The 19,829-nt window shown below is 46.0% G+C and overlaps 1 protein-coding gene across 5 annotated transcripts in view; it reads right to left on the bottom strand.

The window, feature by feature from the left end:
* Window positions 1–2,626: 2,626 nt before the first annotated feature.
* Window positions 2,627–19,829, bottom strand: part of FGF13 (fibroblast growth factor 13) — a 489,088-nt gene continuing 471,885 nt past the window's right edge. For all 5 annotated transcript variants that reach the window (XM_087859452.1, XM_087859456.1, XM_087859455.1 and 2 more), the window contains 2 exons: window positions 5,293–5,491; window positions 2,627–4,021 (listed from right to left, as the gene is read on the bottom strand). In XM_087859452.1, the coding sequence (XP_087715578.1) occupies window positions 3,885–4,021; window positions 5,293–5,491 (336 nt within the window). In that variant the 3' untranslated portion in view covers window positions 2,627–3,884. The remainder of the gene's footprint in view (window positions 4,022–5,292; window positions 5,492–19,829) is intronic.

Raw genomic sequence — 19,829 nt, 5'->3', positions numbered from 1 at the left:
CAAACCATGGGACCCCATCTTTGCATACAGAGTGGTATGGAAAGTTGTCACTGTAAATACGGTTCGTAATTTGGGGTGCTAGTGACCTGCCCTAGCTACAGTTCACTTTTTTTTAAAAGTCAGCTCCACACCCCACGTGGGGCTTGAACTCACCACCCCGCGATCAAAAGTTATGTGTTCACATGGACGGCACTGGAGGAGATAATGCTAAGTGAAATAAGTCAAGCAGAGAAAGACAACTATCATATGATTTCTCTCATCTATGGAACATAAGAAATAGGATGATCGGTAGGGGAAGAAAGGGATAAAGAAAGGGGGAGTAATCAGAAGGGGGAATGAAGCATGAGAGACTATGGACTCTGAGAAACAAACTGAGGGCTTCAGAGGGGAGGGGGGCGGGGGAATGGGATAGGCTGGTGATGGGTAGTAAGGAGGGCACATATTGCATGGTGCCCTGGGTGTTATACGCAACTAATGAATCATCAGCCTTACATCGGAATCTGGGGATGTACTGTATGGTGACTAACATAATATAATAAAAAATCATTAATCAAATAAATTTAAAAAAAAAAGAAAAAAAAAGAGTTATGTGCTCTGCTGACTGAGCCAGCCTGGGGCCCCTCCACCGGTTTTTGTGACTGGAGATGGTCATCCATTATACCACTGCCATCTCTTGGAAGAATTTTGAGAAGCATGATGGGAAAAGCCTAGGCTGCCTGGAAAAGACCGTTGGTAGAAATATGGACGTGCTGGTGAGGGCGCATTTGTTTGACCTGTGAACGGCTCGCTTCGGCTGCAGGAGGCTTCTAAAGCGTACTTGAATGACACTGACGCCAACCGGCCACCAGCTCTGCTTTTTGACACCGCTTCGCCGCAGACTGGTTATAATGAGCTGGTTCCGATGGAGAGGTGATCCCACCGGATATTTGTTTCCCCCCAGGTGTTCACTTGGACAAAGGATGCTTGGAACATTTGGAAACGAGTAGCTGGGGGTTTGTGACAAATTCTTCTGTGAACTTAGTTACAAGTAGCTCGAAGGAAGTGGTTTCTTTCCCTATTGTCCCCCCTTGGCTCAATTCGATGCAGGGATCGGATACCCACTCACAGCTCAGAGACAAGGTGAAATCCAGGGCTATGCCGTAGAGCAGCGGGCCTCAGACTGGCGTGGGCACCAGACTCAGCAGATTCCAGGGCCGTGCCTAAAACCACAGAAGAGGACTGACAGCCCAGGTGACTTAGGTGCCCGTGGCAGGCTCGGGGATCACCACTCTGGGGTTTTTTAGAATTCAGTGTGCTAACACACACTTCAAAACCCAAAGAAGGGAAGAGTGTATGTGAGTGGATCTCAGGGAGTGGTTCCCCAGGACCAGCAGGCTCACAGCACCACCTGGGAATTTGTTAGAGATCCAAAGTGTTGAGCGCACCCCAGACCTACTCAACCAGAGACTCTGGGGGCAAGGGTCAGCGATCTGGTCTGAGAGCCCCGGCTTTGCAGTGTTTTTCCAAACCTGTCCTTTCATCAGGCAGGTAGCGGGGCTAACATTTTCTACCACAGAGGGTGTGTGTGTGTGTGGGTGGGTGTGTGTCTGTGACGATGTGTGAAAGTCTCCTCACTTGTACGGAGGTTGTTTTGAAGGCTACTGAATTATTGATGTATTTAAGCACCACTTTCTGTTAAAAACAACTTGAAAGAGCACAAAGAGAATGCTGGGAATAACAGATTCTTCCTGGGTATTGTGACCACTTTTTATTTATGCCAGGCTTCCCTGAGACACCGACGTTCTGATTTGTTTATCGCCGGCAGACCTGTGCTATTTCTGAACGATGAGAAAGCAAAAGCAGCAACCAAAATAGTCGATAACCAAACCTTAAAGTCCTTGAAACAAGAGGGAGACAATGTATTACTTTTCTCTACGGACTGAAGATTCGTGGGACTTACTAAGGGGCGGGGGTTGAGTGATTCTGCTCATGGTCCGCAGTACAAAGGCTCCTGCGTCCGAGCAAAGCAGGCAGCCTCACGTCCTGCCGGGACACTTCAGAGCTCAGGCAGGATGAGGCAGGGTGGGGGCTTAAGATGCGATCGCAAGATGACGGCCCAGACATCTCAGGAGCCGGCAGCCTCCCCTTTGTGCGAAAGCATGCTGCCCGGGGCCCCGGTCACTTTACTTGATGGACGCCCTGGAAAGCACCAACCATGTGTTTACCTGCTCCTCCACTCTTTCCTTCCTAGACGGACTATTCCTGAAGCCTGCACTGCCAGGCGATGGCAGCTTTGGGGAGCTAGTGTAGTCACTGACATTGAGAACGCTGACGTCTTCCTTCGGCCTTTGGAGCTGGAAAGGCCCTTAGATATTTAGTCCTGTGCCTTCTCTCCTCCGAGAGAAACGAGCACAGGAGAGGGGAACTGACAGTGTGAATGGTAGAGAGGATACTAGAACACAGGTCTCATTTACACAATTCCATCACTGAGTGCGAATGAGAATTCTCTGTTCCAATCTGAAGCCCGAGTCCAAAAACTAGTACCACAGACACACTTTCAACGTGTATTGAATTCAGTGTTTAGGGTCAGTTTCTACGACAGTTAATGGCACGTGACAAACAATCAATACACGTTGAAGGATTTTTCTTTGAATGAATATAAAGAGTTTATTCGGTGCGTATTTGGGTATACAACAACAAATATTAAACAACTTTTTTTTAACTTTTTTGTGCACAGGACAGGAAACTGCCTGTACATGCTATGTCCACAGATTTTAACAATTATTAATGCACAAAATCTTACATGTCATGCAACTCTATGCCAAGATTCCAACTTTCTTCCATGCAACAGATATGAAGATCTAAATGGAAACCTAGCTAAGTCTTAAACACTTTTCCAGAAGCAAGTATAAGTATATGTTGTTTAGGGGTAACCAGTCTTAACATTTCCTTGTACACAATAGTCACATGCCAAATACAACGACAGGAGGACTCGTACGTATACAGAGAAGACATTTCTTATTTTAACAACACAAAGGACGACATCACAGCTCCACAGTTCCTGTCTTTATACAAGAAGCCACAACAATAGTTTAACACGATAACACAAATGGAATTAAGAGAAATCTACACTTGAGGATAATCTTTTTTCTTTAAGTAATCTTTACTGACTGGGGTTGACAATACACCTCAATTTCTATGCACAGGATACAGCACAAGAACTTGACCAGAATACACTACAAATCTAATAAAAAAAAATTGGTAGAATCACAAGAACACTGTTACCTTGAGCCTGAGATGCCAATTCAGATTCAACCCTGAATTTGGTTGATTTGGATTAAGAGACAGAGTCAATAGAACCACTGAATTTCAGAAATCATAGAGTTGTACTATACCAAGGTAAAGATGTACGTCTGAATCAAGCGTAGATAGAAAACATTAAGCCAAGAAAACAACACAGGTCACGTCATTTTGTTTGCCCCTACAAAACATTTAAGCAGCTAATTTTGTTTTGTTTTGATTTTTTTGTTTTGTTTTGTTTTTGAAGAGCAATTGTGGTCTTTTAAATTTTCTTGGTTGGAGAGCAAATTTTTATCAGCATTAGTGCTGTGAAATGTTTTCGGCTTGTCATCCCCAAAGCACAGGTGAGATCATGAGAAAATTGGGCAGTCCTTCTCCAGGATTTAGTTCACTGATAACGCCTGGCATTCTTTTGCACAAGCTCAATCGAGATTATGGGGCGTTCGTATGGGCGATGAGAAGGTGTCACGGCAGAGAGACTAGTGAACTCTGCCTGTTTGGTGAACGTCATTGATAAATGTGAACTTTTGGGTGAAGGACTGCTAGAATTCAACAGCACCTGGAGGTTAGGTTCTGTTACAGAGCCCTTGTTTTGCCCTCACTGGCTACGTTGATTCGTTGTGGCTCATGGACTTGCCTCCGTTCAGCACGCCGGAGACACTTCTGCTCTTGGTTGGGGTCCCGCTTCCAGACCGAGAGAACTCCGTGAGGTCGTGCAGTGACGGCTCCTTGTACATGGCCACTGCAAAGCAGAGGAACACCGGGTCAGAGGCCTTCGAGCGCGCACCCCGCGCTGGCCCTCAGCTTGTCTTTTGGCGACGAGGCCTCCCTGCTCTAGGGAAAACGCTGCTTCCAAGGGCTCTGCCAAGAACGGACTGGCTCGGCTTGAGCAAGATCTAGTCTCCGGTGCGGTAGTGTGCAGAGAATTCTAATGCCTCATTTCCATCACTTACGGTTATATACATGGGGGCATTAATGAAAAATGCATTTAATAACACTCTTGGAAGTTTAAATATAATCTACAACATGCTGTGCAAGCCAAATATTAACATCCAAAACGTTTTAAAACACTGATTCCTATCATGCTCAAAAGGATACGTGTGCAAGAGTCTAAATATTTCGCGCAAGTCTTAATGCAGTTAGTGGTACACGGTACTGCCGTTGGGCTGTGAGCGGCACTACCAGCTGACACGACGTACTAGACACTATGCTGAGGGCTTCACGGGCATTACCTCGTTTCATCCCCCTAAGAATCCTGTGACTTGGGTGCTCTACCCATATTTTACAGGTGAGGAGCACAGGTCAATAATCCAGCCATGCCCACCCAGTTAGGACAGAGGGGAGTTGGGATTCGAATCCAAGTAGTCTGGCCACAGAACACGGGCTGCTGAGCAGTGCTGTGTGGAACCGACGGGGTGGTGTGTTGCTACTCTCACCTCGATTCTAACCCCAGGCCGGTGACCTCTTGGAGGACTAGCTCTGCTTTGCCCACGTCCTCTATCCCTTCTCTACCACCTCTCAGCTACTTCTAACATCCTTATCTTCTGCGCCCCATCTCTCTCCCTTACCCTTTCCAACTTGCTACTAACCTGCCAATGACTGCAAGACAGACTGGGAATGGAAACCGCTGGGACGGTATCTCTGGGCTCTTCAAGAGGGCCCAGGGAGCGTCCCTGTAAGTGGTAAGCGTGCACACATTTGAGCATCTGTGTTTCTCTCCAGGAACCGTTCTGGTAGGATTTGGGGTTCTTGGCTGTCCTGGGTTAGCCATCAAGCTGCTCCCCCATAAGCAAGGTGTTACTATCTATAGATGTATTCTGGGAAAATTAAAACCCGAAGATTGGATGCTATTGTCAATGCTTAATGTTTTAAGTGTTATAAAATGTTACTAAATTTCTGTATAATTGCCTTTAATGGGGAAGAATTATGCTCCACTTAAGAGAAGCATGATGAAGGACGGAGTTAAGTTAAGGGTACTCTTCTAATCCACAGTTCCTAGCATATCAAGTTTACCTTTGAGTGGTTTGGGCAGAAAGTGAGCTGCAGGCTTGTTCTTCTTCACATGGTTTCCTTTCATGATCTCCCCTTCTTTGTTCAGACCCAGATACCACCCTCGGCCGGACTGCTGCTGGCGGTATATCATCGATGAATACGTCACGTAATAATTTTCAAACACCGATTCTTTGAATTTGCACTCAGGTGTAAAATGTTCCTGGCAAGACAAGTAAATAAACCAAAGCTCAATATTTATAGCTCTGAACTTCATGGAGAACCTGTGGTATTGTCCTTCAGGCGTTTAGGACGTACTTTGTTCAAGCTTGTATGACTGGTGCTCTATTTTAACAGCATAAACTATTATCATTGGAAACCAAGACTATATATAACATTTCACGTGATGCTTTGGAATAAAGCCCTAAGTGCAAGTGCCACTGATCAATGATTAGCTCTCTTTGTAATAAGATAATGGAAAAATTACAACAAGCCACATACCTGTAATACATTGGATAAACAGAAGAGCTAAAGATTGAAAAGACAAGTATGAAGCTGTCACGTGGAGCTTTGTTCCCTTCAGGATTAAATAAGAGAAAATAAACATTTGGTCCCTCTACTTAATTTTTGTAGGTTCTCCAGTTACCATTCACTGTAATTGTCAACTGCCTGAGGCTTAAATCTGTGTTACGGTGTGACATTACTGACTGCCTACATTTCTAGAGGGATCCTACAAAGAAAGGCTACCTTTTGCTTCAAGGTAAACCAAATTGATTTGTTTTTTAATCATTGGACCTTGACTTAAAAAAGAAAAAAAAATTCTACCCTCGCCTCATCCTTGCCTTACAGTAATGTTTACAAGCAAATCAATAGAGAAGCAAGGAATTGACAGTAATTCTACAAGCAGATATGAGCGAGCAGCCCAGGGGGCTCTGAACCCTGGAATGGGATTTCTGCCATGAGCTTGGCCATGTTTTCTTTGGATTTGTCCACACAAATGAAGGGCTCCTGATCCAACGGACTACTTCAGGAAAAAACCCAACACAACAAACAAACTGAAAACCTTCTTGCAAGCATTGTGAATTTGTGTGTATGAAATAAACAGCCATTAAAAGTGGCCATTTGTAAGCCAAATGAAATGAACAGCAGATTCTAATCTGTAAGGAGTCCACGGAGCAGCACAGGGTCCATCCGCAGTGGAAGACAAGGAGAAGAATGCTAGCTGAATGACATATGATGGTGGCGCCAAGGAAGCCATTTTAGATATTTGCTAACTTGCTGAGATGTTAAATCAGGAAGAACTTCTCATAAAACCCTAAAAAGAAGACAACCTTGTAAAAACAGCGTACGCTTTCTGGACACGAGCCCTTTCTGAACAATGCCTCCATGGTCCTACCTCCTACCGTCCTTCACTTTCATATTCTAAGCAACGCACACCAGGTGCACAAGACAATCTGAAGTCACTTCAGCGAAGAGGGACAGCTTCCCCAAATGAGGCAGTCTTTCTCTGAAAGTTAAGCCATGTTTTCTTTTCTTTTGGGAATCCACAAGATCTGTTTTTCTCCGTAAGCTCAGCAATTCTCCCCATCTGGCCCCCACAGCATTTACTAGAGTCATCTTTTGGGGTTATTTCAGCCTCGGGGCATGCTTGGTAAGCCCCCCAAAGATTCACACAGATTCAACCTGTGCAAGAAGAAATGTATTTCCAAGGCAACGATCACAGGTAGGAACCGGTGTTCCATTTACGGGCTGTGAAAACTCCCCTTTGTGGGGCTCTCAACAGGGAAATCCAATGTACGCCTACAAAGAAATGTGACGAAAAGGCTCCACATGTCTTCTAGTGATGAGGACAGTTGCATAGAATGTTGCTGAAATTCTTTGGGAATGAGATCACCATTTGGGGGGGGGCACCTGGGTGGCTCAGTCGGTTAAGCATCTGCCTTCAGCTCAGGTCAGGATCTCAGGGTCCTGGGATCGAGCCCCACATTGGGCCCCTGCACTGAGTGGGGAGTCTGCTTCTCCCGCTCCCCCTACTTGTACTCTCTCTCAAATAAATAAAATCTTAAAAAAGCCCGAAATCACCATTTGGGAAAAAAAAAATCTCATCCTTGGAGGGTGAGTTTTACTTTCATAAAGAGCCAGAAACCATTCAAAACTAAATATGGTGAACAACACATATGATCGAGGTGAGTGAATCTGTGTAGGCACAGAAATACTGTATGACCGGCTCCCAAATGGTGGGAGGGGATGACGGCTGAGGCAGGTCCCCAAAAAGGGCTGCAGTTGACGTCCCGTGTGATGGCAGCCTTCATTCATTCGTTGATACGCAGTTTCCGACAATCCACTATACGCTTGGGTGGCTGAAGCTCACAGGTAAATAAGCAGCCTCAGGAAACTTCCCGTGTATTGGCAGGAGTTGGCCATATACCCAAATGATCCGGACACGAGGTGCGCTGCCATTAAGTACAGAACGGGAGGCACAAAGGGGGTGTTTCGTGAGAACAGGGGAAGCCCAGTTTCACTCTGACTGGGGGACTGTGGAAGGGAGGGCTTCACAGAGGGTGTTTTTAGGTGAGCTTTGAAGGGCGGGTAGGAATTCAAAACAGAAAGAGGGGAAGGATACTATTTGAAGCACAGAGCCACAGTCGCTCGAACCCCCACTGCTGGGTCCCCTTTGTCTCAGTAATTACCCGCCAGCACCCTACCCTGGCAGCCGCTCACGCTGCAAACTTCCGGGGACCTTGAAGGTCATCACCCGCAAACCCGTCCAGCCCGTGATCTTCACCTTCCGTCTGCCCTGCTGCTGTCCAGCTTGCGCCTCTGCCCCCTCCGCGGGCCCGCTGTAGTCATCTCCTCCCCGGCCTCTCCCCTTGGCTAGCACGTCTCCCTGCTAAAGCGTATTCCCTTCCCTCGGAGCCTGGGACGGTTTTGCCCGGCTTTACGGTAAGAACAACTTGATGCGGCCTCTACAATCCTCCACGATTCAGTCACTACCCTGCCTCCAGCCTCACGCTCCTGCCACGGGGTCAGGCGCATCTCTGTGCCTTTCCGGGGCCACTCATTTCCTTTGCTTGAATGTCATCCTTCTGTCTCCCTGCCTCCTGGCCTTCCTCTCCTCCCTCGCGGCCGAGCCCGGAGAGAGGATCTCCCTCAGTCGGAGTCGATTCCACGCGTATTTGCGCTCCCTTCAGCCCGGCCCGCATCTCTAGCTGGCCCCGGGACTCAGGCCCATGCACGAGCGGCAGGGAACGTGTCTCATTTTCCGAACCCACCTTCTCCTCTCACAAACGGCCGGTCATACTGCCTAGCACGCAGCAGGCCACTCAACTCTTGTTTATAGGATTTGGGTTTCAGAGATTCGGATTTCAGTCTGAGGAATTCCGGGATTCAGAAGTACCACCCCGTGAAAAGTCTGCAGGGAACTTCCTTAATACCATATGGAATTGGCTGTCTGCAGAAGGAGGCTGTCATTGCACGGACAGATCCCGCACGAGCGACTTCGTATCTGTTAAGAATAACAGATACTACACAGATACTGGCACCTACAACATTAGGAGGAAAAACTTGGCGATTGTTACAACTATTGAAAAATGGCAAGGAAGGACTCAATGAACTGAACGCTCTGTCACATCCTGGCAATTTCTTAGTCATCATCACTAAATTTGGACTCAGAAACTCAGTAGAGAGGAAAATGAGGCCAAAAAAAGAATGTTGAAGCAACCAGAGGAGTGTTCTGTTCCCTGTGTGTGACACTGTCATTTTATCCAGTGTTGGAATGAGTAGGCAGAAGAGCCTTCATTTTTATCCCGTGCGGAAAAATGTGAACATCCCACCCAACACAGGAAGGACTAGCAAAGGGAAGAGGGGTACGGGTGCCTCTCTGTGCCTCAGCAGAGAGTCACGTGAGTAGCAGGTACCAACTGGGTTGACCCCATCGGGGAAGCCCTAGCCGGAGGATGCCAGGTGGACACGTGGCGAGGGATCAGCCTCCTTTGATTGACGTGAAGATGATCGTTCGCGCTCTTGAACGGGGTACCATCGTGGCCTTGACACACAGCAGACGCTAAATAGAGACAGCATCACTCTTCTGGATTTCATATGCGGTACATAAAAATCTGCTATCACGATAAATGAACCAATGGTTTCAAAAGATGCCAAGCATTCCCCGTGCGGCTGCTAAGAAAAGGTGCTTTATATCTTATAACTTCTTATGCATCGATTTCTCCTAAAAGTTGTTTCTTTTTTTTCCCCAGAGGAATAACAGCTTTTTAGTTCATGAAATAATCAATCTGTCTTTAAATCTCCTCCGTATCATCATCTCTATTCTCCTTGAAGTTCAAGGTTAGTTGTTTTCTCAGTGGCTATTGAACCTTTTTATCTAAGGAATCCATACCTGTTAGTTATGATTATATTTTGGGTAAGGAAGAAGAAGAATCTATGCAGAATGAGCAGATCCGGGAGCAAAATCTAACATTTCTTTTTACCAATTTACTCACTATTAAGGACGAAATCGTTTTTTTGGAGGTTGAACTATCACTGATGAGAAGAAAACATCTGAAACCCTCCACATCACGTTCCCAGAACGTACTGGAGCGTACTTACAGCCACAAATGGTCATGGTCAGCCGTCCTAACCAGGGCTTATGACCTCTACGCAGACTTTGGGAGGTGAGGACCAAGGCATTCACGCCCTCGGTGATGTTGGTTATATGCAAATAATGCCCAGACCCAGTGGCGGGCCACGAAGCATCTTTGCCCCAGGAACAAAAGGCTTTGGACCTGTGTAAATGGCCCTTTTCTCTGAGGGTCAGAAGGAGCCCCCGGGCCCTGGGCTGCCCCTGGCACCGAGAGCCAAGGCTGGAGAGGGCGCAGTAGACGCCAGGTCAGCAGCGCGGGCTGGGGCGGTCTGGTGGAGGGGAGCCACACAGGGGCCGTGTCACCCGGCGGGGGCTGTGTGCCTGCACCCTGGGTCGCCGGAACCGAACAGGGGACAGTAAAATACACCTCGTCCATCATCTATGTCATCTCAGTGCCCTAAACGCGTCTGCGAAAACCAAGATACGCTCGCCATGACAAAACGCCTTTCTGATTAAAGTCACGCGGCAAACACGGGCCTCCGTGCCAGATTTTTCATATTTTCCCCCCTTGCTTTTGTATTTCCAGCTCTGGAGTCCGTACGTCAGCAGGATGGGGAGCTCTGAGGATTGCCAAGGATACTGTAAATGTTTCCTTTTAACACATTTCTCTCCAGAGAAATATTTTTTTAATTGGGCTGCACTGAGGTCGTCCATACATCAGATGGCAACACTGAGCCCTTGGACTTGAACGAAGCTGGTGACAGCAGTGCCGCACAGCCAGTGTAGCCTTTCACAGACGCACACGCTAAGTGCACACATCCCGCTGTAGAGGAGTATTTCTCAATACATTCTGTCTTCTTCACACATAACGCTTTGTAAATCAGGCACCAGAGAACACGGAAACAAACACAGTTTATAGATACATGAGTGGGCTTTTAAAGAAACTTAAAAAAATGAATGTAGTAAAACACGACTTCTTCCTTTCAGCGGGTTCTATAAACATATTGTAACTACTCATCTCTCCCTTTAATCCTCTCACTTGGTCCTGTCTTTCGGCCACATTTTCAGTAGCCTGACAATCCAATTAATTTAACAATTACTGCCAAAAGCCAGGGTCACTCTTCTAATGCTGAGCCGTGTTCGGATGACAATTAATTTTCTAGATTTAAAGTTAGCAGGTTACTTAAGCACGTCTGACTCATGTGCGTCAATTATTCCCCAGCCTAATGAAAATAATATGCAAATTAAAATTAGACTCTGTTAAAAAATTAAAAAAAATAGATTCTTAAAACATAAATCAGACCCATGGGGGTGACACTGTAACTACCTATATTCTCTATATAGGTCTCCCCTCGATCAGTGATTTCAAAATCCAGGATTAATTATATTCAGAACTTCGATGTTCTCTCCCAGGGTATATTGGATGTGAATGAACTTCATTATTATTAAGATCAAAGAATGGGAAGGGAGGAGTTGTAGGAAAGGGAATCGATACCCACTCGGTGCCCTATAGCTAAGCAAAATTATTAATTGATGATAAACAGACAATGGGTTTGTTCAAATATCCTCCGGACTGTGAGATACTTGAGGGCAGTTCCTAGCATAAGGCCTGGCTTACAGTCCACGGTCAATACACACAGGATGACAAAAAGAAAAGAACGGAATAACATATGAAGGGAGCTTGGAAGCTCCCATGTATGGATCCAGGAAAAGGCAAAGTGTGGCACACTGCGCAGAGAGGACTGGTTTCGAGTAGACACTGACGAGTCAGAACCCGCCTGCGAGGCCAGGGACAGCAGGTGCTCAAGGGAGGAAGGGGGCCTACAGATACATCCAACTTGAAACACTGGAGAGGGAGGAAAGGATGAAAGAGAGAAGAGGGGGGCAGGAGGGAAGGAGGAGAGAGGGAGGGCAGGAGGGGGAAAGACAGGCGGGATTAATAAAGACCAAACAGTGCTTCAGCAGCAAGAATAAAGAGATTTCCTGTTAATAACCAAGATAGGGGCCTTAAACTTCTACTCTTGCTCTCTGGGTCTGCAAATAGCCCAATATTTCAACTGAACTCTATTGCCTCGAGTTTTGTTACAATGGGGGAGGGGGGAGGGGGAAACCCTACCAGTCCTGCTGCCCTGACTGGATTGTTGTAGGAGGATCCAATGAGACGAGGTGTGCGAAAGGAGCTCCATAAACAGGAAATGTGGGATGACTTCTCAAAATACATGCCCAGAAAACCAGGGCAAAATAAATACATTCTCGTTTCTTTCCAAGGTTCTTCTTCACTCCGGAATCCATTTATAAAGCATCTGCTTATACATGTTTTATTAACATGGGAGAACATTAACTCCGGCCCCCAAATTAGGACTGCACATGCGTTACTCTTTGTGTTTAGTGCTTTCCTCCGAGCCTGCTTCCCAGAAAACTGTTTCGCCTCCTTTCACTTTTCATCTCTGAATGCAGCAGGCTGCAAGGGATGCAGTGCTTCCAGCCACAGCACTACAGAAAAGCAGCTTACAAACGGGCTTCCCGAAACACCATGCAACAAAACGACTCCAAAGGACACGTGCTATTTAGCAATCGTTTGTAAAGAAATGCAAATTACAATTAAGAAAATGGCTCTGGGACGATTTTCCCTTATCTGGCTACAGTGAAATTTCTTGGTGGCACTTTCATATTCCAAGCTATTTCACAGATACTTTGATTTATCTGATGTTGACCCCACAAAATATGCCAGCACAGAATTGCTTTTTCGCAATTCTTCGCAAACCAAAATGACCAAAAAAAAAAAAAAAAAAAAAAAAAAAAATTAAGGAGCTTGTCAATCCATGGCCTGATTAAAACAGATTCAGGGCACAGATCTGACCATATTTTAGGCCTGGAGTTCATTTAGTCCTTTGTATTGGCCTGTTCTGGATTTTCATATATATTTCTGTAAGGCAGTCTCATGCCAGGGGTTACCCAGACTGCCAAATTTTATAAAATGATTTTTTTTTATTTTTAAAGATTTTATTTATTTATTAGAGAGTGAGAGCGAGCACGAGCGGGAGGGGGGGTGGAGGAGCAGAGGGAGAGGGAGAAGCACACTCCGCACTGAGCAGGGAGCCTGGCGTGGGGCTCAATCCCATTATGACCCGAGCTGAAGGCAGACACTTAAGCGACTGAGCCACGCAGGCGCCTGAGACTTGTTTTATCTTTATAAACGCTGAAATAAGCTAGAAAAAAGCAGGAGACAAACTAAAAACAATGCATCCCTTACAGAACCTAAGAGGGGTTGTTTTTGACACGACAGAAAAATTATGTGATCCAAGGGCCTCACTCAGCTCCAAACGTGGTCAGCAGATAGGTTTTAAGATGGAAGGAACTTGCTACGATGCATAAGGAAGATGGATGGGCCACATGGGTCCAAGGCTGCGTAACTGGTTCAGAGACAGGCTTAGTGTGACCCGCCCCTTGCAGGAGAATACAGAATGTTTAGGCAATGCGATTACGTAGCAGAAGACAGACATCCTTCATTTTCTACAAGACCCGTTGCAGAGAGACTGTGTGACCAGCACATTAATTTTAAAATCGTACTAGATTTACTGTTGAACAAAGGTCTGTGGCGAAGTATTTTTTTTCCAAGGGAAGAACATTTCTCTTCGCCGAGTAACTCCCTAAAACTTTTTTTTTTTTTTGGTCTATGATGTGCATTAACTCTGGATGTTGGTTTTCCCTCTAGAATGGCTGACCTATGTGTTTTGAGAGGGAAATCAGATCTCAGATATGATTTCTAAAAGTAAACGTCCCTGTCTTCTGGCTGCTTCCTAGAATTAATCTGTGCCCATTGGGCAAATATTCCGTCACTATGGTGCTTGCTCATTTGTGGCGGTACTCTTCTGCGTAATAACTTCAGAGTGGGAACTAAATCCGTCTCCGAGAGAACGACCTGGGAAGTATTTGTAGGCAGCGAGAGAATATGCTTAGTAGGCTGTGTCTGTTTAAGTGGCTGTTGCAAGCTCCTGTCTGGAAATTCAAAGCCTGGGGACCCTGAAAACTTTTCCCAGAGATCCGATGAACTGTTACGCCTAGGAGAAAGGTTCTTCCTTCGTAGATCGAACAGAAAACTCCGGCGAGGTAGGTGGCCTGAGTCTGCTTCTTCAAAGACTTTCAGAGAAGCCTGCTTATCTCTCCTCCTGCACGGGTAGGAGCGCAACGCGGGACAACACTGACGGCTCGAATGCGAGTCATGCACGCGTGCTATGCACCGCACACGTGAAACCTGGACGCGCAGGGCAAGGTGCAAAGGCCTAATCTACAAACCACGCAGGAGAAAGGTGTCACAGGGGGCGACTGGGCCGCCACGTCACACTGCACCTGCAAATTACTTTCGGGGACAGGAAGTTGAAAGGAGAGCCACGTTTCTACGAAGGCAGTGCGTTTCCAACTCTCATTTGCCCCTCGAAAGGAGCTAACAAGAGGATGCTACGGAGAGTCACTTACCACAAGTGTGAATGGGGGAAAGTCAGCTCATTCACTCCAGACACAAACGGAAGAACTCACTCCAAAGCACTACTTTCCAAGCACCTACTGTGTGCCAAGCACCACGAGAGGGCCCCGTGTGCATCGAATTCATCTTGATGGCAGCTCTCTGTGCTAACTACATCCCCCTGGCCTGAGAGAGGAGTCTCCCATGTCCCAGGCGATAAAACCACAAGAAAGAAGCCCTTAACAAGTCCGTTCTTTATAAACTTGGCCGCAGGTGTGTCCTTTCACATGGACAGTCCCTGTGCAGACAGACAAGAGCTGTGAGGTCAATTCTCCTCTAAGCGACCGTTCCAGCATCTGCTGAAGGTCCAGCCCTTCCTCCTTTCCGTGTGCCCTGCCTCTCGGAACCCCGAAGAGCTCTCTTCAAACCTGCCTCTTGCCCTTCCCAGATCTGCGACTTCAGGCAATCTACCTGTGCTCTGCCCTGCGCCGGCGAGAGGAGCCCGCACTCTGCGCCTCGCAATGGGGACTGCAGAGGCTGTGCGAGGCGGCGAGCCCACGCGTGTGTGCTCACAGGCTAGGGGACCCCTTCCCTCGCCTTCATTTGCAGTTCGTGTGATATATAAGAACACGCGGCATCCTCACCACCCCAACTTGAAACTGGTAGGAAAACTAGCGGTTGGGGGCGCCCGGCTGGCTCAGTGGGTTTGGTGTCTGACTCTCGATTGCGGCTCAGGTTGTGATCTCAGGGTCATGGATTCGAGCCCTGTATGGGGCTCCGTGCTCAGAGCGGTGTCTGCTTGAGATTCTCCCTCTCCTTCTGCCCGCCCCCACTCGCACGCACTCTAAAATAAATAAATAAAATCTTAAAAAGAAAAAAGAAAACTAGCAGTTGTCAATGAAAACAAATGAGGAGAGAAGCACCTTTCCACTTCTGGGAGGGGTTCATGTAACAGATTAAGCGTAGTCACGAGAATTCCTTTCAGTAGTGATTCCTTTCCAAGGTTAACAATACATGAGCTTTGAATTTGGGGCTTAAAATATCCTAAGATTCTAAAATTTGCATCACTATAATGTGTATCAGTGGAACCCACATGATATTAAAGAGATTTGTAAAATAATCCAGTATTAATGGGCCAAATGACATTTGCATGTCTCATTTTAATTACTATGCCACAGAAAGTACAACATCATTATCTCACTTCTTTTGTTCTAAACTACTGTTTTGCTGGTTCTACTTTCATCATGTAGGTTACTAATAACAACAATGCTGAAAAATCTAACAGCACCTTATATTTAAGCAGTGTCTACTTTTCAAGTTTTCCCCAACTGTTGAAACAGTTTCGGCGTTCAAGTGACAGGTAAGGGACAGCTGAATAATGATGATGATAACAAAGGTAACGATTACAATGGATCCGGGTAGATTTTTTTTCCTTCTCTCTAAAGAACTCTTTTTTACTGTTGAGAAAATGGAACCAGAGATGCTATTACACTGGAACCTGGTTTTCATGCTTCCTTCTGGAGAATGACTCCAGAGCAGGGAAGCAGCTCCTTCTAGAGGAAGCTGGAATCTGGTTCAGGTAGCTGGTGTTGACATGTGAGAGGTCCTTATGTGAAGGCAACCTGAGCTCTCAGGATGCTTCCGGGGCTGCAAGAACCCTCAGGACCCTGCAGCCCTCACTGGTCCTGGGAAGGAAGAGCTTGACCAGAGAGCTCAGGCTAAGCCCGGCAGCCGGGCTCAGCCCACTGCTTTCTTCACCTCGCCAGATAGCTTTCCACTAACGTGCCGATTTAACATTCTCCCAGATCATGCCATGAAAAGTTCATTCTACTGCAAAATGTTCATGACTGAATTTCAGCACATTTTTTTTTCTTTCCAGTGACCTCTCTACCCTAGCAGGTTTCAGGGGATGACCTTACTGAAACCAGGCTTCTGCCTCCTTAGGTGCAGACGTAGGTAATGGGTAGGAGACACAGAGAGCAATCTCGTAAGGTGTGTGTGTGTCTGTGTGTGCCTGTGTGTCTGGGTTGAGAGAGAGAGAAAGCACACGTGCTGGTAAGAGAGAGACAGAGAGAGAGAGATGGGATGAGGGACAAACACAGAAAGACGATAAAAAGTGAAAGTCGGTGTGATGATTTGTTTTTCCTAATTCTATAATCCTGTGACCTTTGAGAAATGCCCGCCATCCCTGCACTCCCCACCAAGGTTTCATGGGGAAGGTGGGAAAGTGAATTATCTATCTTTCCTCTGTGGAAAAAAATCTGTTTCCTGTCCAAACTCCCAGTTGTGCTCAGAGCTCAGGGTAAAATCTGAAAGGCCACCCAGGGCCAGTTACGTTCTCCTGTGAAGTGAGCATTGATAGAGGAGCCAGACGGAAGAGTAAACCTATTTCTCCCTGGGGATTTTCCTATGTGTAACACACATCCAACTCCGGAAAAAACGACGACAAAGAGATCCCGGTCTCTTGAGAAACTGAGGACTACTGCAGAGAAGTCCTGTGCAAGTTCATTAAAATAAGACACTTGGAATGAATGCCGCTATCATGAAGCGGATTATATTTTCGTAAGAGCAACGTAATGCTTAGATGTATAGCTATGTCGCAGTAAACACGACAACGGCTCCCTATTTGTGACCAAAGTGCCGTCACCACTGATGCATTCTCACCATCATCTCACATGACGGTTGTAGAGAAACCACCGCAGTGAAGCCTGAATTCTAAAAATGTGCTTTTCAGGAGTGTTTACACCAAGCATCCAGCCATGATTCATAAATAAGCTTTCAGAAGCTTAGCTTAAATTCAATTTGGTTTGTTCTGTCTATCCCGAGATACTGTAACATTTTTATATTAATTTTTTAAAAAGGGTTTTGATGACATTAAATTTTGAAATAGACAAATTACGCTTCTTTATCAAAATATGTAATTTAGATTTTCAAATATTTGTTACCTAAGTATTACTGGAGTTGAAAACACAATGCAAGAATATAATCTAAAATATGAGAATCTGTAAAAATGATTAATACTTCATAAGCTTTGCACAACCATGACCTATTTGGAATAATTTTCGGCTTTCATTTTCAACAGCGTAGACTGTTAAAGCATTTGCATGAGAATGCAAAATGCATAAATTATCCCTGCAGGGAACACTTAAAACTTAAGGTAATTATATAGCATAGAAGTGGTTTCAAAGAACTCAAACAAAATAACAAATAATTCTACAGTCACCCTTTAAAATGATTACCATTCTGTGCTTCCAGTGATCCTGATCACGAAAATCCCTCTCTTTACAATTACGTTCGCATTATCAATTCTTACTTTGTTCTTTTACCATCAAGCTCTTACAGCTGGCCCTGAAAATTTGCATGCTGTAAAAGCTAACTAGACAGCGAGTAGAGAAGAATTCTCCAGTTATATTCATGCTGTGAACAGAACCATAACATTCCCTTAATATATCTTATCATTGCACTTTTATACTAAACACGCATCCAAATCAAGTCCTATTTTTTACATTCCTCCTGTTCAAAATCTTTTAATGGCTCCCTGCTGCCTACAGGATAAGCTCCAAACTCCCTGGCCTGGTGTTCAAGGTCTTCCACAATCCCGCACACGTTCCCCTACAACTCTAGCAATAACATTCCTCTACTTAAGCCAGACTGGAGAAGTAAGGCCAGGACCGAAAGTAGCAGAGATCTGTCTTATGAATGGGGGAGTGTCTCCTCCAAACCAACTGCTGTGCTTCGGAGGCTGGGATGGTCACTGTGACGAGACGCAGCTGCTGGGTCACAGGGAATATGTAACTGACCCCCCTCCAGGTTTCTTCCTTATGTTCTGCAGTACTATGATTGTTTCCATTCCAAAAAAAAGAGTCGTGCTCCTTGAGCCTCCAAGCTGCCTCATGTCGTGGTTCCACACACCAAGCATGCAATTCTTTGGGGGCCCCTTGCTAATCATTGGCACCTCTTTTTTGCACAGCACACAGAGCAAAAGAGGCAAACGTCAGTGTGTCATGAAACCATTAGGCTCAGCACTGGCTGGAATGCAAAAGCACTTTATAACCGATTATTTCTGAAGAGTTTTCACAGCGTCAAGGAAGGGGGCAATGAAATTTTATCTGAATAGAAGAAAGCTCAATTATTTATCTCATGCTCATTTTTACCAGGTGGCTGGTGATGACAAATCTATACGGGCAAATATGCGGTCCATATTACTTAAAAGATAATCGATGGAACACTACACCAAAAACTAATGATGTACTGTATGGTGACTAACATATCATAATAATAATAATAAAACGGAAAAAATAAATAAAAATTAAAAAAAAAGATAATTGATGGGGCTAAAACGACAAACATTCACAAGGTGTTTGCATTGAGTCTTATGGCTCATATTGACTCCATACAAAGGTTCTTCTGAATGCACGTGACAGGTCTATGAGAAACCGTATCACCAAGGCATCACGTGCCCGTGAATCACATCAGCAGTGGGACTGTGTCTCTTTTTTTAACCTCTCCAAATAAATTGGGGATGTTGCCACATGACGGTGCCTACTCTGTTCCTCGGCATTAAGAGGGTGCAAACGACACTCGTTCCCCAAGAGAAAAAGAAGGATGCAGCCCCTTCAGGGAGATCACAGTCCTCAGAATTAAACTCCCTCACTTAGCTTTGGGCAGAACTGGTTAAATGCGGACTTCCAATAAAACAGTTGATGGCCAGGTGACGGCTGTCAGGCAGACAGGGCGGACCCGATGCATAGCCTTTTCCTTTTCTACTTGAGTTAGTCCGGGGAGCGCGTGGTGTAGGTTGGACATCCAATTCTCCCCTCCCCCTCCCCGCCACAGTCCCATCTTCTCTGTGCTCTGGAACCCACCGCTGGAGAAAGGAGACGTGGACTTGTTCTGTGGTTGACTCTCAAATACCGACGGTTCAAGGGAGGAGGGAAGACATTCAATCACACGTGCTGGTTCGTAGCAAACAAAGCATTTTCGGAGGAGCCGCACCAATCCACCCTGTTCTCTCGGTAAAGCAGGTGAAAGTGCCGGCCCCAGAAAGGAGCCAGTGTGCGTACGGAATCACAGTGTGTGATCTGCTCCGTGAGTCACAGCTGCTCCCAACAACATCTTTATATAATGGTTATTGTTTTGCCGAGCACGCAGTATCATCACTGGCTGACTTACGAAGGCCGATTATTTCAGACGCGGGAATGTTATGAGGTTGATACTCATTTAAGTCAACCAGGATTTCTGGAGGGCCTATCACGTGCTCTGTCTTCCCGCACCGGATGCTGGCACCCGTGGTGCTTCGCACTTCGGGAATAGCAGTCGCCTTCCCCAGCCGGTTGTCCAAAGGGCACTTACTGAGCTGCTGCCAGAAGTCAGTGCCCCAAGCTGTGTTCTCATAGTCACAGACGACAGACCCAAACTGACTCCTATCGTCTACGGTGGCCCACCCAGCAAGACAGAGACCTACTATGGGAAAAGGGCCTCCTACGAGGATAACCTGATTGAGCATTTCTTCCATTTGAAAAT

The sequence above is a fragment of the Ursus americanus genome, chromosome X (genome assembly GCF_024610735.1).
Source record: "Ursus americanus isolate L20-20 chromosome X, mUrsAme1.1.p, whole genome shotgun sequence".
NCBI classification, from domain to species: Eukaryota; Metazoa; Chordata; class Mammalia; order Carnivora; family Ursidae; genus Ursus; species Ursus americanus.
This window is presented reverse-complemented; position numbering and strand designations above follow the sequence as displayed.